Here is a 23,072-nt window from a genome sequence, read left to right as displayed (position 1 = left end):
GGGCTGCTGCTTCTACTGCGGACGAGGAAGGGACGACGAGGCGAGGGCCCCGCGGGGCGCGGAGGGAGACCGGGGGCTGGACGAGCGCGACGGCGAGGCTCGGCGACGGAGGCAAGTCGCCAAGCGAGGCCGCGCGAGAAAAGCGGCGGAGACCAGGGCCGACGCCGTCGCCAGGGACGCTCCCAAGGAGTGCTTCCTCTACTACTACCAGAGCGCGGAGAAGGAGGACGACGTGCAGGTCGTGACCCTGGGGCTCCCCCATCCTCCCCCGAGAGACAAGGACGTCTACGCCGACGCGTCCCGAGCGCTCCCCGTCGTCGTCCACCCGCCGGCCGAGGCTGGCTGCGTGCAGGTGCACTCGTTGGCGGCGGGTGACGGCGCCTTCCCCACCGACGCGCTCCAGGACTCCGGCGGCGGCAGCACCGCGCTCCAGCTCCTCCAGTCCAGCGCCTCCTCCGCTCCTCAGGGGCTGCTGCTGGCCGACCTGGTGCCCGGCGAGGGCGCGGCCACGCTGGTGGAAGGGCAGCAGGAGTACTGGGTGCAGCACGCGGCCGACGGCAGCGTGGTGCTGCTTCCGGTGGCTTCCGCCGAGGACGGAGGCGTGGCCGCGCTCAAGGGTCTCAACGAGGACGCGGAGACCCAGATGATATTCGTGTCGGACGTGGGGTTTCACAGGGAGGGGATACGGGTGGAGGGCGACGCTACTGGCCTGAGGGCTAGTGACAGACAGGGCGGCCTCCAATCAAATGTCAGAGGTGCAGTTCTAAGTGGAGATGTGAAGGAGAAGTTAAAAGAACACTTAGAGGGATTTCAGCTTCAGTTAAGCAATGAATTCAGTGACTAAAACATTTGTAGACAAAGCTACCTGTTGATGTATATAGAGGTACTACTAATTGTTTGTTTCTTTTTGTAGACTGTATAATTGACTCATGACCTTAATGACATCGTTGCGGTTTGAAGGGAAAACCATAGCCAAGGGACTTTGAAGAAGCACTGTGTTTGTATTGTGTTCCAAAACCTGAGTTTTCACTGAGTTGGTGCCTTTCATGAGAACAGTTTGAGACTGAATTTCACAATATTTTGTGGTTATTGCATACATGCAAATGGTTATTGTAGCCAGTTCTTACACAACCATTAAATGTGTTTTTATTTGCCTCAAAAGATCAAAGGTGTCAAAAATTGTTTCAGATCGTGATACTGATACAAATCCATTTGTCTACATGCTGTATAATATTACTAGATGCACATTTTTTTATAATAAAAATATATTATTATTGTCAGAGTACTCCAGTATTACAGGCTTGAAGTGTCTGTACCAACTGATTACACAGTGCTTATCTATATCACTACACTACACTAAGCAAATGTCAGCTTGGAGGCAGGGATGGATTGTAGGAGGCCTGGCATTCAATCCAGTAGATGGCAGCATTGTGCTGAACGGTGTGTCTCATTCTGACCTGTCAATTACTTCCGTTCTTCTGCTGTTTCTTCCGCTGACCACTAGTGTTGTCAGTGGCGCCTACATACGCACAGTTGTCGTTCGCGCTACAATTTTTTGTAAAGGTAGAGGGATTGATATATTAATCCTCTGCCAACATGAAACTCGTCAGGTAAGTTAAATGTACATGTATTTACACATGTGGCGTTGCCTCTATCAATCGAAAACATTCTGTATGTTTTAGGATGGACATAGATTATGTGTAGCTTTCCTGCTAACCTCTATGTAACGATACTGAAGGAGGCGGGAAGACAATGAATGGATGAATGAAAGAGTGGAAACAGGCTTTAGTCTAGTTGGTGTTAACATGAACTAGATCATCTGTAAAGAAAACCATTGATTGCATTACATTGTACATTTGTACAAAGCTGCGAACAAGTAATGCAATGCAATACAATGCTGGTGACTTGTTAATTTATCCGAGTTGGTTGTTATGCTATTATGCTAGCAGTACAGGAAGCATTACTTAGCATGCTACCATAATGCCCAAGTTACTACACAGCAAGGATAGTAGGTTGTGTTGCGAGGATGTAATTTTTCACCCTACGTCGTTTAAATGAATTATTTTGTTTAAATGTCTTGTGTTTACGTCTAGCTTTTCCGTAATGGCCCTTGAGTAACTCTAACCTTAGCGCAATCGACGTGTTGCACATATGAGCTAGCTACTAGCCAACACTTACGAATTCGTGTAGCAGCTATTTGAACTAATGTCTTGCAACGTTTCTGATGCTAATGTGTATCTGTTATGTCCACAGGTTTTTGATGAAACTGAGCCACGAAACGGTTACAATTGAGCTCAAGAATGGCACTCAAGTGCACGGCACCATTACTGGTAAGGCTAGGCCTAGTTCTGTGTATCAAAGATAGGACGTTGCGAGCGTGCAGCCTTACTTGCATCTCCGTATCAACAAGTAGCATGTCGTTTCTTATGAATCCCCCTGAGAGGATAGAAAGTGTAATCAGTATGCACTTGCTCCACTGAAGTGACTCCTGGTCCTGCTTCCTTGTCTCTATGCATGTTTTCCATCTCTCTGCTCTTATGCTGTCTGTGGTACACTTGATCTGCTAAATACAACTGCTTGAATAGTAATCAAGAGCACAGACTTGGTGATAGAGGTCCAGGAGCCGCTTAACACAGAGAACTTCAGCTTACATGCTTATACATGCATACCCAAACTCTGGGTAACCTTGGTCTCTGGTCCTCCCTCCATACATCTGTTTGTTTGTTTGTATCTCTATGCATCTTGATTGTTCAGATGTTTACCAGGAATCTGCAATTTGTCCGATCAGTTTATTCAGTTTCAGAAATAAGCTGACTGTTTGTAGCTGGTAGAAGTGCCACAATATTTGCTCAAGAAAAAAAAAACTGTTGAAGTTAAGCTTTTAACCCCATTTTTCCCCAGCCTAGAATATAGTTGCTTCCTTATCGACCAGCGCTGATTTTTGTCTTGTGTTATGCCATGCCAGGTGTGGATGTGAGCATGAACACTCACCTGAAAGCAGTCAAAATGACCCTGAAGAACCGAGAGCCCACACAGCTCGAGTCCCTCAGTATCCGCGGCAACAACATCCGTTACTTCATCCTGCCAGACAGTCTGCCCCTCGACACCCTATTGGTGGACATTGAACCCAAAGTCAAGTCCAAGAAGAGAGAGGCTGGTGAGTAATCTTTGTACTCATTACACACACACACCATTGTGGATATTTGTTCTACAACTGCACCAATCCAGTTAGTTCTTAAAGGAATCGTGTGTAAGAAAATGTATTTCAATTAATCATAAAATGTCCCTCATATGTCACTAGACATTAAGAGAACATGCTCATTTCAAATATTTATTTCACTGACAGTAGTCTGGCCAGGATATTGTCATTTAAAAAAGTGAAGCTGCAGCATGTTGTTGCATGTTGATGTTTACATATTGTGTGTTTTGGCCTGATGAGCCACCCTCCATCTATCTACTAATCACAAAGTCAGAAGTATTTTGGCATCCAGGTTGCCAACTTCGGCTCAGGAAGGAGGGGGAGGGGGATACACTGCTCTACAGTATTTTGAAAGTGATTGCAGTACCAGTTTTGGCCAAAATCCTACATACGGTTCCTTTAACAAGGAGGCTACATTAGCACATAACTTAAAGCGTTCAGATGGCGCATCTCCTGCTATATCAATTAGCTTCTATTATAATCAATGGAACTGGCTATGCCAGATGTGACGGTGGCGTATACGATCAAACAAATTAGACTTCCAAGTCTTCTAACACCGTGTCCTAATTGTAAGCGACTGCGCGACTGTCGGATAGTTTGTGTCCACCATAGACATATATACACCTATATATATCTATGGTGTCCACATTGTATGCGTTAACATTCTTTAATGAACCTTTGTTACGTCGTGAAGAAGTTAATGTCAAGGCGGCGCGACGCGACTAAAATAGAAACGGACAGCGCGACAAAAGAGGGAAGTCGCGTAGCAAAGCAACTTGTCGTGTTCGGTCGCATCGCATTCAGTCAGGACATTCCAATTGAAAATACAGGGATGGAATTGATTTTGTCGCACACATTCGGTCGTGTCGCTTGCAGTTAGGACACGGTGTAAAACCATTTTTTAAGCTCCATGAATGGAGAGCTTCAGTGGTGAGCCTGTGTTGTCCCGAGTGTTGGTGTCTGCATTATTGATGCCCTGGGTTGCAGACCGGTCTAGGTGCAGACTTTTGAGTTTGAAAGACTTGGACTCACTCTTGATTGGTCATTTTACTGATCCTGCCTCAGTATTAGCATTATAATGGTATTAACCCACATTGGATGGTCTCGGGTTGCCTATTTCTGAATTTGCACCATGGTTGGTATATTTTGGGTAGTGGCACTTTAGTTGCAAGCCTTGGTGTACTATGTGCAGTTCATAGCCTAAAGGGCCGTTCAGACCAAGAATGATAACGATAACTATAAACAAATATCGCTCTCGTTAATATGAAGAATGATGATGTTGATCACATTCAGAAAGATTTTGAGAACCATAAAAAGCTAACAGCCTATCGGAACACATCACATTTTAGCCATCACATTTAAAAAAGGAGAGATTTTTTATCGTTGGCCAGTGTGAACGCTTTTATTGTTATAGTTATCGTTATAGTGATCATAGGTGGTCATAGTTACCATACATGGGTCATAGGTGCACAACTTATTGCTCTCAATCCTTGCAGTATGTTCAACCGGCCTAGCTTGAGTCAGTACCTTATCGTGTATAAATTATGTTTCAAAATTTAACAAGGACAAAATAGCTTTACTGACAATGTTATTGTGACAGCATTGAAATAATCCTGGTCAAAGTCTAGTATGATCTTTTGTGTGATTGTATTTGTGTTTTCATTACCCTTTACTCATTTTAACAATTAAATGTGCTGAACAATCTCGCATGTATGGCTTATACACATACATATGCACATTGAACAGGGACTGATGTTACATACAATCAAAGCCTGTTGTGTTGAATCTGGACTCTTTGTTGTCTCCTTGCAGTCGCTGGTCGTGGTCGGGGCAGGGGAAGAGGTCGCGGGCGAGGTAGAGGACGTGGCAGAGGTGGTGGTTCCCGGAGATAACCATCTCGAGGCCAATTCTGTGCTTTTTGTACACCCACTGTTTGTACAGGATTCTTTTCGATTTTGTCTGCTGAGGAAATATTTTTGTTTTTCCCTTTTTTTTTTTCTATTCTCAGTTTTTTCTTTTTTGCATTTTGTATATTAAAACCATGTTCTGAATAAGAAGTGTATCGTTTTCACTTATTAATGACTGAATACTTGGCACATATTGGAAAGAAATCCCTTTATTTCAGGAGAGGAGTATTTGTATTATTATCATCATCATTATTGTCCTTGAGAAAAGTATTTTCTATTAAAGCATTTTGAGAGTAAATACATCTTAGGTGAGCACTTGTTGTTGGGTTACAAACATGGCATATGTCAACACATTTACGCCGCTGATGCTGATCTAGTTGCCATATATAATGACACCTTACTATTTTGTATATCAACATTTTCCCTTCAAGTCGGTTAGGGGTGAAGCCATAGATCAAAAGAAAGGGGTGAAGCATTGACTGTATGATATAAGATGAAGTCCATCGTGAAAATTTGAAGTTCAAACGTGCCCTTTGAACTCTGCTTACGAGGATCAATGCTGCGTTGATCCGACGCAGGCGCGCATATCGCATAAGCTGTGAACAGCATGACAAACAGCAGTTTACGTTAGGTGTTACTGGTGTGTCGTTAGGTCTTTACTGATTTGTAGAAACCCCTGAATAGCAGTTATTCAATTTACCCAGTATGTCTAGTGATGGTGACTTCATGTATTTTGCTTTTGGGAGCAATCTGTTGAAGGAACGGCTTCAGCTTAAAAATCCATCCGCGACATTTTATTCTACTGGTCGGTTGAAGGTAGGTTAACGTTAACGACAGAAAGATTGTAGTTCCGAGTTACATTTGCGACATGTCTCTCTATTGTTGCTTATTTTATCGTGTTAGTACCAGGATGCTTTATACACCGGTCAATAACAAACTGGGATGCTTGTCAATGCTTTGTCAGGAGCTCGACACAAAGTAACTTTGTGAGAAGGACCGATGTTGAATAGAACCCCTTCGAAATTCTCGATGTGCAAACTCTGGCCTATCCACAAATTCCGGTGTCATGACCACTTCAGATGTCAGATATGGAAAATAAATGTATAACTTTCGATAAATTCGGTGATGCTGCATCTAGAGGAAATTGAGTGTGACCGTCAAGTCAACAACGTGAACCTGACAGATCCTGTTGTTGATTCAAAGTCCTGCAGGCCTAGGAAGAGCTATAAGACATTTTCTAGCCTACTAAGTGTCATAGGGTGATGAAGAACCTATACTGTCAAACAAGCCAAACATGGTTTTAGGCTACTGAGTTGACGTTGTTACGTTGATTGAGGGCAGCGTTGAGCAGGAGTTTCAGGTCTGTTTGGGTCGGTGGTTCATGCAGCTATATGATGGGTTTGTTTTTCCACAATGTCTTCTTCTCAGGATTATGCCCTGAGGTTTGGTTTGTGGGGAGAGAGGGTGCAGTGCAGGTGGAACGGCGGAGTTGCCACCATTGAGGAAAACCCAGGTGCAGAGGTTTGGGGAGTAGTCTGGAAACTCAGCAAAGACAACCTTGCCTCTCTAGATAAGTAAGTATGAAGTGAATATTGTTGATGTAGTCTAGATCTTCTGCAAACTAGTTCTTTAGTTCAACCCCCCAACTGTTTTGTTGTTGTTGTTTTTACCTTAATTTGAAGTGACATCAGGTAACAGAATGAAATGAATGATTAATGAAAGGGGGTTTCTATATTAGCTGCTACTTACCTCATCCAAAGTGCATACATGTAAATTCATCTAAATAAGAAGAGTGTTGTTGCATTTTTAATTACTAAAAGTGTGCAGCTCCATAGGCCTTTGTGCGTGTTCTAACCTAGTTAATCAAGGCTTTTGCAGACAGACAGGTTAGGTCGATCAGATTCATAAAGCAGATGTGCTTTATTTATTGCCCAGAGTGTTCTATGCTCATGAATGTACATGTATGTACATGTATATTTCTCTGCCACAACTTTTTTAAAATTATTATTCCAGACAGGAGGAGGTGTACAGTCCCATGGAGGTTACTGTGGAGACGGACAATGGACTGTTGGTCTGTCGAACGTACCAAATGAACAACTTCAGTGCCTGCCTGCCTTCTCCCCAGTACAAGCAGGTCAGCTGGACTTCTGAGTTACTTTGTAACAAAACCGGACAATTGTACACTAGGGAATTTAAAAGCTTAAGTCATAGGCTATTACTTTCATTATAATTTGGAGGTGGTATACCCCTGAAACATATATATAGCATACTTGATTTGAGATATGATGGATTGGATATCCTATCCATTTTTGTTGTACTTTTACATGAAACAAAGCGTTGCATAAAGCGTTGCAAGTCTTTTGTCAGGGATGTGTAGTATTTATGATACATCAGAATCAGAATGATGTTATTTTGATGTTATGATATATTTTTCCACACAAGGAAAAGAAAAAAACAGGAATTTGACTTGATTTAAATGGTGCAGGACACATATAGTATAGTATTTGAAATACAAAATAGCATTTTGTTATTTGTACTTCATTGGGTTAAAGAAAATGGCTACAGATCGGTATTCAGTTGAAAATGCTGTTGCATGCCTACAAACGGCCATTTTGAAGCACTGCTTTTAGAATGTAATTTTTGTTGGACTAGACCTTTTTTTTTAAAACTCTGATGAAACGCTACACAATGTTCTTTGCAGAACCTCTGCAGATTTTTTTTTATGGTTGTTCTGCCTGTTTTTCAGGTTCTATGCCTGGGTGCTCAACAGAACGGCTTGCCCCTGGAGTACCTTAAAAAACTGCAAGACGTAGAGACTAACAACTACAGCGGGCCATCATCTATCATGGACGAGATCAAACATGTGATGAACTAGCAGGGATGTGCCTGAGTAAGGAGACTGACTCATGACGTCCATTCGGCCATTGAAGGTCCCTCCCCTGAAAATGGTGCCACACGCCACCGTTGGAGAATCAGTTTGCTTTCTGATCGATATGTTCTCCTCCCTCCAGAGATGGTTCTTATAGTGTCCCATTTCTTTTCTGATTTTTTTTTTTTTTTTTTTTTTTAAATGGGGGAGGGAGTCGTTGGAGGTGAGTTGGAACAGAGGCCCTGAGGAACTAGTTTTGGTTTGCAGACATGGAAGTTAGGGGTCAGGCATTGGTTTGATGCCCTTGGATTTGAGTCAAGGGGAGAGTGTCAAGGCCAACGTCCACGAATGGCATCTGACACGCATCAAGTTATGCCAAAGTTTAGAGCTCCATGACTTTTAACGGCAGTAAAGACCACTGGCGCCATCTGACCTTTAGAAATTTGCTCTATCTCTCTTGAGCGCCAAATCCATAAACGTGAATGTCGTCGCCAGTGGCCGTTGGCCTTGATGCTTTTTTTTTTTTTTCCTCATAAATTATCCATTGCACAAAAATCCATTCATAATGACGCAGACCCTCCAAGATCTCTCAGGACATGAATGTTGTAACATGAGACTCAACTCCATGAACATACAATCTCTTGCACAGCTAAAAGTTTATTTGAACAATCATCAGTGTCAAGTTGTACAGGGAAAAATAACTCAAGTAGCAGCTTACACAAGTGATCTGAATCCTTTCAGAGCACTGTCATAATGCTTGTTTTTTTTTATCCCTAATAATGTAATCATTAACTACCTTTGCAGACCACCTGTTCTCTATAGAAATAAAAGTCACAGACAGGACTATACTGTACTGAATATTTGGTAAATTGGTATAGTATTGGACTATGATCCATAATATAAAATTTAAACTCATCATAGTCATTATGTCACCTATTATTGACGTGTTCAATGATTTTCTTGCAGGTGTACATATTTCTGTTTTAATTTATATACAGTAAAAGTTTTCGATCTGCAGTGGTCTTATTTGATTAAATGACTGAGCACAAAGGAAAGTGGTGTTCTTCTTTGGTTGATCTCATTCGTGACATATCTGACACGCACACACACACACACACACACACACACACACACATACACACACACACACGCACGCACAACATGTATGTTTACAGCAGCATATTTTACATGAAAGAATGGCACTTAGTTCATACGGTACCACATTCCTAGCCTAGGGTGGCCTTTCTCGTCCATAGAATCCATGATCTCTCCAAGTGTGTTTTCGAGCACTCTAGTCAGTGACAGCACTAACTTGCTCTTTTGTCTCAAGTGATCAGAGACCAGTTACGTTCACACACAGAAATGGAAGGCAATGCTACATCCACATTTACCTTCACCAGCTCACTAAACAGACTGGTTATTATTTTTGGTAATCATCTAAGCTTAGAGAGAGAAAGAACTGTAATGCTGTAATTAAACTCTTACTATTATTTACATAATTTTCAATTGGCAACAGTGATTTACAAAGTTAAGATTACGTTAATATCTGATCAAAAATATGTACATCTTTCCCTGAAATCAACCCTTGTGTTTCTCTGTCCTTCATCCCGAAATGGGAATGTCCCACACCGGGCAACACAATTTGACACATTCATTCACTTGTCACGCTCTTAAAACCATCCATATCCTCTGCTCTGACCATTACACTGCCAGTGCCCCCACACCCTGCTGCTGATGATTCAGGCCTGAGGTTTGGTGTTCAAGCAGAGGTCATTCAAAGGTCAAACCAACCAGAAAGGATCCTCCCTGGTCAGTGATCCAGCAGCGTTGCTTGTTTTGTGGAATGGAGTTAGGTCTGGGAGTGCAAAACCAACAACATGAAATTCCAGAGGATTTGCTTTACTAGAAGATGCTACGTTTTTTGGCACTTTGGTGAGTCCTTGCAGCAGTGGAAGCCCTTTGAGGTGGCACTGATATGCTTTATGGTGTCGAGAGGGAAGCCATAGGGTCCAAGTGTCCTTGTGTCACTGCCAGGTTTTTGTGAAGATTTTTCTCAGCTGTTCCCCATTATACAAAACCTTATAAAAAAAAAAAAAAAAAAAACAGGTGTTATTTCTTAACATCAGATTCTTCAGAGTTCATACAACTGAGTTGATGTCTTGCAAACACAGTTTCTCTCTCTCTGTCTCTCTTTCCCTCTGTCTCACTTTCTCTCTCTCTATCTATCTATCTCCTTTACACACAACACGTTCTTCTTGCTTACCTCTATATGCTCTGTGTCTTAATCAGAAGGATGTTCTGGACAAGATCGGTTCACCTCAAACCACTCATCTATGCAGCTGTTGGACAAAAGGAGAAATCTGAAATTGGAGACCATTCTGAAAACAAGATATCACCAATCTGGTTCCAGTGATATTGTCAAGTGTAGGCTGGGTTTTGACCGGGGGTTTGGTGGGTGATAAGTGAAAGTGGGAAGACTTGTGTTTTATTACCCTTTATGATAAATACAGAGACAGGGCAGTCGGGCGATGGTGTCCCCCTGGACCATGTCATCCAAGCATATGGCACACTCCCCAGAATCCTTTGCTAGGACGTCCTCTGTGAGAAACAGTGATACAAATCAGGCATGATGACTACAGACAAAAAAATACGTTTTGACCAAAACACATTTACAACAACATGCAAACAAATTACGACCTATAGGAAACCTTTTTTCTATTTTTTTAATGTTAGTACTTCACATACATCTATCAAGAGCACTTCCTGAACTTTTCTTAAACATGGACCTTACAACAACCTTATTTGATTCTTTATTTTTCAAGAATACACACAAGTGAGATAGTAAGGTGAGGTCCACTGATCTAATGGTTAGGTATTAGGTTAGATTAGCTGCCACGGTCATTAGCATAAAATGACCAGATGAGGGCGCTCAAAACACACACCTCCTATCACAACCACACGACAATAACACAAAACAGGCCTGGCCATGTCTTCAAAATGGAAGGAGAGGCCATTTCTACTATGGGCAGTTGACTGGACCATGCAAATGCAGATTTTCAACACACGGCAGCGCAGGCAGTAAAACATATGGCGCAGACATGACGAGGGCCTAATCGTCCTGGTCATCTCCATAGTCATCCCTATTGTAATACACCTGCTGATTCAGCTGCGCCGACGGGACGGGACAGGGCCGCTGGAATACTCAACCAAAGCTATTTAGTGTGCAGTTCTGTCTGTGTGGTGGCAGCCACATGCTGCACACTGGCAGATACCCTGGAGAAAATGGCTCTCATGCAGGAATCAACCTAGTTTATACTGCATGTTTCTGTCTTGTTTATACAGGTTAGGGTCTATGTTGGCTGGTTCATGGAGATTGCTGTCATTTGTGCTGCCCCTGCCCCCCCCCCCCCCCCCCCCCGCATCACAAGTGACAGGTATGTTGACTTGTTACAGGGATCAGCTATTACATTTGCTGAGCCAATGGCATGATGAATTACTCCACGGATAGAATTAAAATCAAACTACAGGAGGTCAAAGTTCATCTCTTGCTAAGTGCTTGAGTGAAGAATAAGTGAAAGAGTATACATGAGCCCGCCACAGTATCACACTTTGTGGCTTTGGCTTATTATCTGGTGAAAATAATTCAAAAAGAAATTATTCTGCCTTGTCTTTTTTTTTTTAACCAATTCAATGTACTTTTTTTTTTTTTTTTTGGTTACACCTATTGCCCTTTTGTGCTTTTATTGATGGTCATGTTTTGCTTTTGTTTATGTACAACACACTGAATTACCCCTAGGAAATGCTTTATATAAATAAACATGCCTGACTTGAAATCCTTGAAATGAATAACTGGCACAGTCGAGCATTACAATAGTCCTAGTCAGATAAAAATAGATAATGGGGACGGATACTACGACAAAGTATCAAACCAGAGATAATATCATGGTGAATACAAAAGCAAATCCTCCTGTTCTCAGATCAATCTACAATACAATACGCTGCAATACAATGCTATTACATTAGCTATATCCCACTCTGTGTGTGTCAGCTGTGTGTGTGTGTGTGTGTGTGTGTGTGGGAATGAGTGCCTCTCCATGAGTATGTGTGTGTGTGTGTGTGTGTGTGTGCGTGTGTGTGTGTGTGTGTGGGAATGAGTGCCTCTCCATGAATATGTGTGTGTGTGTGTGTGTGTGTGTGTGTGTGTGTGTGTGTGTGTGTGTGTGTGTGCGTGCGTGCGTGCGTGCGTGCGTGCGTGCGTGCGTGCGTGCGTGCGTGTGTGCGTGTGTGTGTGTGTGTGTGTGTGTGTCTGTGTGTGAGGGGTTACTCTGAGTTTTTCCCACAGTTTCAATCAGGGCGCTGACAGGCCCCTAATCCCCTTATTTTGGCCCTCTCCTCCTGCAGGCTGACCACAGAGGTCACCCAGGCAAAGCACTAATCTGAGACGGAGCTAAAAGCCACCAGCCTGACCGCCACCACGGAGCCACAGAGCACCGACTACTTGCAATGAACTCACTCACAGAGAGGAGCAAGTACAGACAGAGAAATATGCATAAGAGAAAGAAAGAGAGACGGAGACAGAAACGGAGAGAAGCATGTACAGATGTAAAAATATACATAAGAAGAACAGAGAGAGAAACAGAGAGAGAGACAGACAGACAGAGGGAGAGAGAGAGAGAAACACAGAGAGAGAAACAGACAGAGACAAACAGAGGGAGAAAGAGAGAGAGAGAGATTTTTCCACCACTGTCTTATCATATCATCCTTTGTATTTTGAATTGTGCCAGCTGTGTTCATTGTATTAGTATGTTATTGCTTTGAAAAAAGGTTTATTGTTACCAACTGCCATTTGAATGTGAGGTTGAGAGAGAGAGAAGAAAGGTTAAGGAGCATGGAAGGATAGTACCTAGACTAAATATCATGTCAATCAGATTTACCTGTGACAATAAATCCACAAATATTTATGTTTCTTTCTTTGCCTGAAGGTAGCTACATAAGGCTGACAAGACACTGTCATGAACGTGTCATAAACATTATAAACTTTACTATAATTAACTAAACTATAACATTACGTTTCTGTCATTAAGTGTCATTTGCTTTTTGTCATGACGAGTTAGGGTTATGACGGCCGAGGGTTAGAGTTAGAGAATAGAGGTTAGGGTTATGGTCATGTGTCACGCCAGCGTCATGTGTTCACGGCAGTGTCATGTCACTCTTATGTAGATACCTTCAAGTCAAGTGCTGTATGTTATTGCTTTGAAAATAGGTCAATTGGCCAATAGTTCTTGCCCACTCTTTCAATTTGAGATGGAGAGACATAGAAAAAGGTTAAGGGGTTGGGAATGACAGTATGACCTGCACTAAATACCATTTAACTCTATGACAATAAATCCACAAATACTGTATCTCTCTCCTATTGTCAAGTTTGAAGATATACTTCACAACATTGCTCCACAGACTAAGCATTTGTCAATTACAAGCTGTCAAGACATCAGTACTCAAATATATGTAACTTGTGATGTACATCAATATTATATCTAATAATTTGATAGAAAATTGGATTAAATAAATAATAATGATAAAAAAGTATTGGTATCATTATATCAGTGAATTGCCTAACCATAGCATAGATCCAGATTAAGAGGTATGCTGTTGTTTGATGCCGTGTCTGGCGGGCGAGTGACATATACAGTTACTAATCTAAAATGGACTGACATTAATCCCCGAAAGAAAAACCCAACAAAAATCCACTTTTTGTATAGATGTACAGTTTGTGAAGCCTGATTCATTTGCAAAGCTAAATAATGCAGGCGATCTATATCCCTGCTGAACCCACACACACCGTCTGATGCGGGTGAGGCGAATGGTTTTATGATCTATGATTTATGAAAGGAAGTGAGCTCATTACAGAGGCAGCTGCGGCTCACCGTTATAGGAGAGTCTGGGTTTGGTGAGACACATGACGAGGTGGAGGTCCATCTCATCAGACGGAACAAACTTGGAGCAAACGGGACAGTGGAACCCTGCAGAGAGAGAGAGAGAGAGAATGGTAGATAGATAGAGAGAGAGAGTGAGAGAGAGAGAGGATGGAGGACAAGACAATCATCAATACGAGGATACAAGGAAGTTTATATGTCACATACTTACTAACATAAAACATTGCAGTGAAATTTCATTTGGTGTTGAAGAATAAAGTAGAGACGGAAAGCTGAAAACTCAAGTAACAAAGTCAAGCAAGAGGCATTAAAAGACTACATGAAATTGACTTGTGGAATTGTAAGACACTCATCCAGCAGTACGAAAGGTACTAAAAGTATATCTGTATGGATGGTCAACGTCTCACAAGCCTAAGGTTCATGCCAGAGGAGGCGCTGTCAGTTTAAAAAAAAAAAAAAAAAAAAAAGTATGATTTAGAACTAAACGAATAGAGCGAAACAAGTTACAAAACAATGTGATATGGCACCTATCTATTTTGGTTTGAGTTACTGCTCCAGACAAGCAGCTTTAGAGGAGAGGATGAGGACTCAGACAACACCTTCCAGCTTACACACGAGGGCCCAGGGTGCATTGCATGCACAACACATTGAAACAAACACCATAGAGCACATGAAGGATGCGGCTCAGGTCATGGAATTTGGCAAGTGCCACCTTTAACGAACTTACTATAACCTGACTGCTTGCTGTGAACTATGGCTTTTGATCATACTGTGATTAACGGCAACTAAAACGGAGGAGAATTAAATCGTAAAATGGCCCTTGTGATGGAGGACCTGAAAACAAAGACACAAATCTCATTATATTGGCCTTATCACATTTCAGCACTCTGCCAAAGCCAAGTCGAGGAGAGCATTTGAGGGTAAAAAATACGAAAAGAGAAATATATATCAGACTTGCCAAAAGGCTGCAAGGTCTTTAAAGCAACACAAAGGAAGAATTGATATCTATGCTCCTTGACGTCAATATTTAACACAATTTAGCGCGGTAGACGGTAGGCTACTTAGTTAGTCAATCACTTACTAAAAGGCTCTTGATCCCACCCAATCAACAACGTTACATAGAGCAATATGAAGCATTCAGGGCACACACTGGCAATGTCAGAGACTTTATTCCCTGTTTAAGTTAGTCTGGCCTCAGAATTAATTGCAATCTGTTATTTTGCAGGTAAAAGAGCTGCACTTCACTGCTTAAAGGTAATGTCGTGTACAAGCACAACGCCATGTACTCAGCATGGCAAGGACCCAAGTGACAAAAAAGGGGAAAGGTCAAAGAGTCGTTAGAAAAGAGGAATATGGGGAAAAAAACCCAGAGTCACGGTCATGTCGTTAACCTAGTGTGTGACCAAGGTGTCCTGGAACCTCGAAAACAAAACACTTACAGAGAGAGGGAGGGAGTGTGAGAGAGAGACAGAGAGAAAGAGAGAGAGGGGGAGGCAGAGAAGGAGGGGTGGGGTGGGGGGCAGTCAGCCCTCTTTCAGGAAGGAAAAACAGCTTCTGCCTGACACTGCAAGAAAAATAGCAGGCATTGTCTGCTGGCCATTTTGTTTTATCTTGCTGTTTTCCACCAGCACTCTATAGCCAACACACTTCCTCTCTGACTGTATATTCAGCCCTCATTTTTCATTTATGTGTTAAATATCAAATCTGAACAATCTTATTTTGTTGTTGTTCCAAAGTCAATAATGTGCTCAATATATTCATGCACCCCTCAGTTACTAAGTAAATAGAGTAGAATGTTTACACACATGTGCACACACACACACACACACACACACACACACACACACGCACACACACACTCAGTAGGTACAGAAAGTGTCTCTTACAAACTCCATATAGTGTATACATCAAAATATAATATGAATTCACGCGCACACATACACACACACAAACACACACACGCACAGACACACACATAGAGTGGGAGAGAGAGAAGCACACACCCACATACATGCAGACATACTGTACATGCACGCACGCGTATACATATCCATTCCCTCTGTCTGTCTCGCTCTCTCTCTCTCTCTCTCTCACACACACACACACACACACACACACACACCACACACACACTCAAACACACCTGTTTACCATCAGCGCCAGCTTGCGCCTAAGCAAAGATTAACAGGGAGAGAAAAAGCAGGTCAGCCAAGCCTGCGCGAAAGTCCACCACTCTGACACGCATTAGGATTAACTCTTCAAGGCGGATTACTGCGCCAAGGCTACGAGCTACGAGCGCCACCGCGGCCCTTTCAGCACAGCCGACCTTGCGGCCGCCATGTCTACGAGAGAACAAGAACAAGACACAGAGAGAGAGAGAGAGAGAGAGCAAGAGAGAGGGAGAGAGAGATATCTACGAGAGGACAGGAACAAGACACACATACAGAGAGAGAGAGACATCTACGAGAGAACAAGCACAAGACAGAGAGAGAGAGAGAGAGAGAGAGAGAGAGAGAGAGAGAAAGGGGTTTACCAGATACCCATACGATGGTCAAATAATTAACCACTGGGTATATGCATGTAAGGTGGCATTTCCTGATACCCATTCCATGGTAAAATAATCTGCCACTGGGTATGCAGAGAGAGAGAGAGAGAGAGAGAGAGAGAGAGAGAGAGAGAGAGAGAGAGAGAGAGAGAACAAAGGAAAGAGACGCATAGATAGTGAGGCATTCCTGTTGGCACCTGTTGCATGGTCATAGAAAGAGGCACTGAGTGTCTGTGTGTGGAAGTGTGTATGAGACCAGATCAAGAGCGACACAGACAAAAAGAGAGAGAGTCGAGAATTTCCTGACACCTATCCCAGGGTTTGAGTTAAGAGCTGAGGTATCGAGTAGGATTGCAAGAGGGAGGGTGAATGAGACAGGGAAAGGGAGGGAGGGAGAGAGAGATAGACAGAGAGGGAGATATCAGGGAGGAGGAGGGGGGGAGACAGCAAGGCATTTCCTGATTCCTATGCCATTGTCTAACAATGAGACCGGGAAAGTAACAAAAGAGATACAGTTAGAAAATCTGGACTGCTGTAATAGAAGTCCTGAGGACCTGAGAAGGCCATACTACAGCCACCTCTATACTGCCATGGGTCAGTTCCCAGTTTATTCCTTTAACTGCTTTCAACATCTGCATGGGTGTTGAAAAAACAACAACAACAACAACAACAAAACAAAACCAGACCATGTGACAAACGTAACGTGTAATCACTAGTTCTACTTCACCCACTAACCGGGATGCAGTTAGCATTAAGATGACAGACGTCAGATAACCCAAATCTCTCTCCTCATAGGACTATCAGTCAGTGTATGCTTTCTGACCTACGGGACTTTTATGTACAGTATATATACTCCATTTTTTCCCACAAAGCTACCAACACCATGGCCTCAAAGTTCATATATTCATATTCATATTCATATTCAACTAGATTTATCCCTGGAATCCTATGTTATCAGTTGGTGGACATTATAGTAAAGAGCCATTTATTTTCTCACAATATGCAAGACCCTGAAATCATGTTTCTGCTGCTATGAACCTCCCCAAAAAAACTCCAGACTTTTTTAAAGACCATATTGTACAATGTGTCTTCTTTTGTTTGGATCTCTGATTTGTGAAGAGGTGTGGCTTTTTGTAGGAACTGGAATGTGTGGGATAGTAATGTTGAGGTTACCACAGCAACTACTTCCATTTCTATACAGTTAAAACACTATTCCATTAACTGGAGTGTGGTGTGCTCTTTCTAGCCTGTTGAATAACTTTGTGTGTGGGGGTGGGGGCTCATATCTGGAGCATGGTGAGAAATTTCTTTTGGAGTGGTCTGACTCTTGACATTTAAGGTCTCTCTCTCTCTCTCTCTCTCTCTCTCTCTCCCTCCCTCTCTCTTTCGCTTATGTAGTCACAATAGACATAACATTCCTTTGGCATTGCCCTGATTGCTAGAGCGTAAACGGCCATAAAAAAGGATACTGTTCAGAGTTCACAGTTAATCTAATTGTTGTCCCAATAAAAACATATAACTTGGCATGACAAAGCGCTTTGGCATTGTGTATGTTGTGAGATAGCATCTCATTATGGAAAGATTGTAGCTGAGTCGAGTCGCTGAGAGGGCACAACATATCTCTAACCAGGTTAACATGCATCACGCACCACACAATCACCAAAAAGTCTATTAAAGTAATTTGCATATGAGAGTGTGAGCACAAACTGCACACACACTCTGGCCAAAAGCCATGCTCTTGTCTGCATGCCATTGTCACCTGAGGAACAGGAGATCGTACATTTTTCGTTAACCCACCCCATCCCCACTACCACCATTCCACCAATAATCACTCTGTTATAAGTGGCAAAATAGGTTGGTCTCAGCTTGCAGGAAACAGTTGATATTAAAAAGTGCCTTCAAAGTTCATTATACCGACATTATGGGAAATGATTTTTATAGACACCATATTAAGTAATAATTACCACTATCTATCCCTGACAGGGAGTGGAACAGCCAATGGCCCAATGAAAGAACAGTGCTTGGCAAGATGATTGTGATGAAGCAGTCGTATAATAAAGCAAAAACTCTGTCCACACCATCTTAACGTGCACTTATCACACCAAAGTCTGATCAAGTGAAGATGATCAAAAGATGTGGATTCCAGAGTGAAAGCATACGCTTAACCCTTAAATGCATAACATGGGTCACAAGTGACCCGGACGAGTTTATTTTTTCTGTAACTCAGCTATAACTTATTTTCATGACCCAGCACTCCATGATATCCTCAATTAACTTGTTTTTGTTCATTACAATACTAAATATAATTTTTTTCTCTTAAACTTTTTAAATAAAAACACTTTTTCTGTCACTACCCCTCTAATGCATAACATGGGTCACAAGTGACCCGCATTCATTTTCTATGGAGTTTTGTTGAAGAGTTAGGGTTTCTTAGCTATATTTAAGAAAATAATTTAATTTGTCATCTAATATTCCAGGTTTCCATCACTTACTTAGTTTCTTCCAAACATCAATTATTATTTTCATTAATTGATGGATACTCCTTGAATTCCAACTCTTTTTATTTGTCTAAATTACATTTGAACACATGGGTCACAAATGACCCGCATTCATTTCCTATGTAAAATTAGCCTATAATCAGAATTTCTTTGCCGTACTCTTTGAAATCAGTGTAATTAGTCATTTAATATTCAAATTTACCATTACAAATTCAGATTTTAATAAACAGCAATAATCGTTCACTCCTTTATGACTACTCTATGAATGTGAGTAAGTTTAGTGAAACAATACAATGATTGAACACATGGGTCAGAAATTACCTGTGTGTGCAAAGTGTGATTATGTAAGATAATGAATATTATGAGAACAATTTTAATACAAACAACAAATTCTAATATTTCTAATACTAATCTGATTAGAAATAGTTGTTATAGGCCCCAGCCGTGACGCGGTTGGGGCACCTGCACCACACGCCGGCAACCCGGGTTCGATTCCTGTCCCGTGGTCCTTTCCAGATCCCACCCCAATTCTCTCTCCCACTCACTTCCTGTCATACTCTACTGTCCTGTCCATTTAAAGGCATAAAAAGGCCAAAAAAATAATCTGAAAAAAAAGAAATAGCTGTTATTATATCTAAACATTTTTAATTTGCTTTTGTAAAACACTGTACATTATGTCACTGACACTTTGAATACCAATACAGAACTGCAGTGCATCAGTAACGCAATTTATGTCCATAACTATGGATCTATGAGACTTCTCTCAGACCGTCACCATGGTCTACCTGTGGATGGCATCATTCATAGGTATACCGTGGTGACGGTCTGAGGGATGTGAAAATAGATCTATAGCGAGAGGACTTGGAGAACTGGTTAACTTTCAAACTGTGGAGAAGTAGTAAATGCGACTAAAACTGATGGTTTTGCTTGTCGTACCACCTCAAGCTCATTTTAACTGGTGTTGCTGGTCTACATTGTTGGTTTTTACTGGCCATGCCAGCTTATGTTGGTCATTCTAGCAAGCCAGCATGACCATCTCACACCAACAATGTCAAGCTTGGCAGGCTGGTCACCAGCATGACCATCTAACACCAGCGGTATCCCACACGACAGGCCATGACCAGCTTCCTCAGATGGTCACGCCAGCATGTCAACCTGGTGGCCTAACCAGCTACACCAGCTAGCAGCAATAGCTGGAAGAAAACCAGCAAAGATCAGCTCAAACCAGCTACCAGCGTACCAGTAGGGATGTTTCACAAATGACCACTGTCACTTTATGGTCCTGGCACACAGGCCGTGTGCATTTGGAGCAGGAGAGGGTGACTTTTCCATCACTGGCAGTTGGACAAAGGCTGCATCGCTTTCTCTTGGATTTTCTTGTCTTAAGTCCTCTTGTGGCTGGGTTGTCTCAGCACTCCCCATATCGCCATGGTCTTGCAAATATTATAGTTACATAAAATGGTTCATATAATATTCATTATCTTACTCACAATCACACTTTGCAGACACAGGTCATTTCTGACCCATGTGTTCAATCATTGTATTGTTTCACAAAACTTAGTCACATTCATGGAGTAGGCATAGAGGAATGAATATAATTATTGGTGTTTGTTAAAATATTAATATGTAATGGTAAATTTTAATATGAAATGACAAATGACACTGATTTCAAAGAGTACTGCAAATAAATTTTGATTATAGGTTCATTTTACATAGGAAATGAATGCGGGTCATTTGTGGCCCATGTGTTCAAATGTAATTTAGGCACATAAAAAGTGTTAGAATTCAAGGAGTGACCATCAATTAATGAAAATAATGATTGGTGTTTGGAAGAAACTAAATAAGTGATGGAAACCTGGAATATTAAATCATAAATTGAATTATTTTCTTGAAAATAGCTGAGAAACCCTAACCCTTCAACAAAACTCCATTGAAAATGAATGCGGGTCACTTGTGACCCATGTTATGAATTAGAGGGGTATTGACAGAAAAGTGTTTTTCTTTAAAACGTTTAAGAGAAAAAAATACAACTTAGTCTTGTAATGAACAAAAACAAGTTAATTGAGGAATTCATGGAGTGCTGGGTCATGAAAATAAGTTTTTTTTAAAGATATTGCTAAGAAACCCTAGCCCTTCAACAAAACTCCATAGAAAATGAATGCGGGTCACTTGTGACCCATGTTATGCATTAGAGGGGGTTTCAATAGCTCATGCATCAAAGGGTTAACAAAACATTTGGCATGAGTGCAAAGACTACAAAGGGAAAATTGGCATATCATTTGTCAACAACTCAAAGCGTAAGATAAGCAAATGCGTGGCCATATCCATAAATAAAATGGGTTTGCTGACACTTTTCTTTGAGGTGTCATGTGAGTCCATCGTTCATCCCGTGTTCGTTATTGATGAAGTTGTGCGTCTCGGACTGGCCTACTATGTCTTGTTGCAACACACACTGACCCGTGACTGCACCTCACCGATGGGCCTGCACCTCACCTCAGCCTGTCTGTGTGTGTGAGCCACCTGCCTGTTATCATTCCCTTATCCCTTATCTGTTTGAGATGGTGGTTTTAAGGCTCCAAATGCAGCCACAAATACAACGTCATGTGGACAGTGAAAAGAACAGTTTTCTGTGTCCTTGTTTTGACTGCCTTAAAGGTAAAACATTTACATGATCACATACCTGCCATTCTGCTCATTATGACATTCAGCAGAGGAAGGGACAGTGTGCTTGCTCTAGGCCTAGTAAACAGGCCTGTGATCTATTTTGAGACATAGTCTACAAAAACATGTGTCTGTTTGCATTTCAACCAATAAGCAAAAAATCCATATCTGTTCAAGTTATTGCCTCTATCAACGTGCTATTTCTAAATCATTGACTCCTCAAAGTTTGAGAAATCTACCTTTTCAGACATGACTAATAATGTGTATTTGTATGAATATGCTGTGTGCTGTGAATAGCCTATGTGAATATACTGTTTTCAGGATATGCACAAGACTAAAGGTCTGTTGAAAACGTGTGAATGTTATAGACTATGTAGGCTAGTTACATTTAGCCTACAATATTTGAGTGTTCAGATGAAGACACAAAGCCATTATGATCAGATCTTTATGACGCATGGATTTCCTTACCTCCAAGTAGGTGCGGTGAGAGGTGGGCTGGTAAGGATCCTATCAGAAGCCTACTCCTGCCGGGTAGATCTGTCTCTCCATCGGTGTCATCACTGCTACTGTGATTCCCACCGCTGTTTGGTATATTAACCGCTGCTTGGTGAAGTGAATTCGGCCTGGTACCTTGGTTGTATCTGCCCCTTTGTCCCATTTGTGAAATCCCCGCTGTGCCTCTCAACCCAGCAGTCCTACCTGCCCCGTTACCAGAAGTGGACGAAGGGACATCCGAACCGGAGTAAGCTCTGACCCGACCGTTGGTGGCAGGGATACTCTGTTTTGGACCCATAACTGTAGTTTCAGGTGTGAGGTCTCACCTGACTGCTGTTGTCGACTCACACGCAGTTGGGATCAGTATTATCTGTGGATCATAGGTTACCCGGCATGGTCTCTGGACTGAAGGAAACGAAGTAGCGACTCAAAATAATACAACCCAGCGATGACAACTAGTGAGCCTTGCTGTTTAAAATAAAACGTAAAAGAAATTGTGTCCAACGGTAGGAACATCAATAAATATCTAAACCTGGCTGACCCAAATAGGTGAGGCGAGAAATTCTTAGCGCACTTGTTGCGCTCCTCTCTCCGATGTCATGATCTCCAGGTATTACCAAACATTCCCCAGAAATCTTGTTTTTCTGCCTGTCGTGCGACAGCAAATTAAAATGTGCTTCCGAGTAGCAGTCGTGAAAAGAGGAAAACAAATGCCAAAGAAAACGGCGAGGTTCAAGAGCGTGGAGGTTCGAGCTGTCTACTGGAGGCCATCGCGCTGTGTTAAAAGCTGGGATTGCCCTCCTACTGTATGTGCGTCAGGTGACGTCAGCGCTGGACTCAAAACTCCACAACGACAGACAGCAAAGAGCTTTGCACACACACACAGCACGTTGCCAACATCAGTCTCTCAAAACATGGGAAACGTACGTCTATTGAGTCATTTTAACAGGTATGAGGTATATAAT

The 23,072-nt window shown here is 42.1% G+C and overlaps 4 protein-coding genes across 4 annotated transcripts in view; 3 read left to right on the top strand and 1 right to left on the bottom strand.

The window, feature by feature from the left end:
- thap7 (THAP domain containing 7) overlaps positions 1-1,250 on the top strand; it is a 5,579-nt gene extending 4,329 nt beyond the window's left edge. Inside the window, exon 6 of the mRNA XM_062530101.1 lies at positions 1-1,250. This exon is cut by the window's left edge and continues 100 nt beyond it. Coding sequence (XP_062386085.1) covers positions 1-844 — 844 coding nt within the window. The 3' untranslated portion in view covers positions 845-1,250.
- Positions 1,251-1,460: 210 nt separating this feature from the next.
- On the top strand, positions 1,461-5,256 carry snrpd1 (small nuclear ribonucleoprotein D1 polypeptide). The gene is made up of 4 exons (XM_062529283.1): positions 1,461-1,610; positions 2,254-2,330; positions 2,966-3,157; positions 5,012-5,256. Exons 1-4 carry the CDS (start codon positions 1,597-1,599, stop codon positions 5,089-5,091), a joined length of 363 nt encoding a protein of 120 aa, XP_062385267.1. The 5' UTR covers positions 1,461-1,596; the 3' UTR covers positions 5,092-5,256.
- Positions 5,257-5,699: 443 nt separating this feature from the next.
- ggcta (gamma-glutamylcyclotransferase a) lies at positions 5,700-9,030 on the top strand. The gene is made up of 4 exons (XM_062529281.1): positions 5,700-5,922; positions 6,535-6,680; positions 7,120-7,240; positions 7,853-9,030. The coding sequence occupies exons 1-4, from the start codon at positions 5,812-5,814 to the stop codon at positions 7,979-7,981; spliced, it is 507 nt and encodes a 168-aa protein (XP_062385265.1). The 5' UTR covers positions 5,700-5,811; the 3' UTR covers positions 7,982-9,030.
- A 116-nt stretch (positions 9,031-9,146) lies between these two features.
- On the bottom strand, positions 9,147-22,900 carry znrf2a (zinc and ring finger 2a). Its single transcript, XM_062529280.1, has 5 exons — positions 22,081-22,900; positions 13,900-13,995; positions 10,468-10,573; positions 10,239-10,314; positions 9,147-10,053 (listed from the first exon to the last, which is right to left on the bottom strand). Exons 1-4 carry the CDS (start codon positions 22,403-22,405, stop codon positions 10,257-10,259), a joined length of 585 nt encoding a protein of 194 aa, XP_062385264.1. The 5' UTR covers positions 22,406-22,900; the 3' UTR covers positions 9,147-10,053; positions 10,239-10,256.
- Between the last annotated feature and the right edge of the window lie 172 nt (positions 22,901-23,072).

This window comes from Sardina pilchardus, chromosome 24, assembly GCF_963854185.1.
Source record: "Sardina pilchardus chromosome 24, fSarPil1.1, whole genome shotgun sequence".
NCBI lineage: Eukaryota > Metazoa > Chordata > Actinopteri > Clupeiformes > Clupeidae > Sardina > Sardina pilchardus.
The sequence above is the reverse complement of the archived record's forward strand: the minus strand, read 5'-3'. Positions and strand labels throughout refer to the sequence as shown.

Bases quoted from the DNA above. Each gene is read 5' to 3' on its own strand.
- znrf2a (XM_062529280.1), bottom strand. From the start codon at position 22,405: ATGGGTCCAAAACAGAGTATCCCTGCCACCAACGGTCGGGTCAGAGCT. The intron at 13,996-22,080 runs GTAAGGAAATCC...CTCTCTCTGCAG, and splicing joins CTCACCGCACCTACTTGGAG to GGTTCCACTGTCCCGTTTGC. The intron at 10,574-13,899 runs GTGAGCCGCAGC...TGTTTCTCACAG, and splicing joins ACCCAGACTCTCCTATAACG to AGGACGTCCTAGCAAAGGAT.
- snrpd1 (XM_062529283.1), top strand. The intron at 2,331-2,965 runs GTAAGGCTAGGC...ATGCCATGCCAG, and splicing joins AGTGCACGGCACCATTACTG to GTGTGGATGTGAGCATGAAC. The intron at 3,158-5,011 runs GTGAGTAATCTT...GTCTCCTTGCAG, and splicing joins GTCCAAGAAGAGAGAGGCTG to TCGCTGGTCGTGGTCGGGGC.
- ggcta (XM_062529281.1), top strand. From the start codon at position 5,812: ATGTCTAGTGATGGTGACTTCATGTATTTTGCTTTTGGGAGCAATCTG. The intron at 5,923-6,534 runs GTAGGTTAACGT...TCTTCTTCTCAG, and splicing joins ATTCTACTGGTCGGTTGAAG to GATTATGCCCTGAGGTTTGG. The intron at 6,681-7,119 runs GTAAGTATGAAG...TTATTATTCCAG, and splicing joins AACCTTGCCTCTCTAGATAA to ACAGGAGGAGGTGTACAGTC.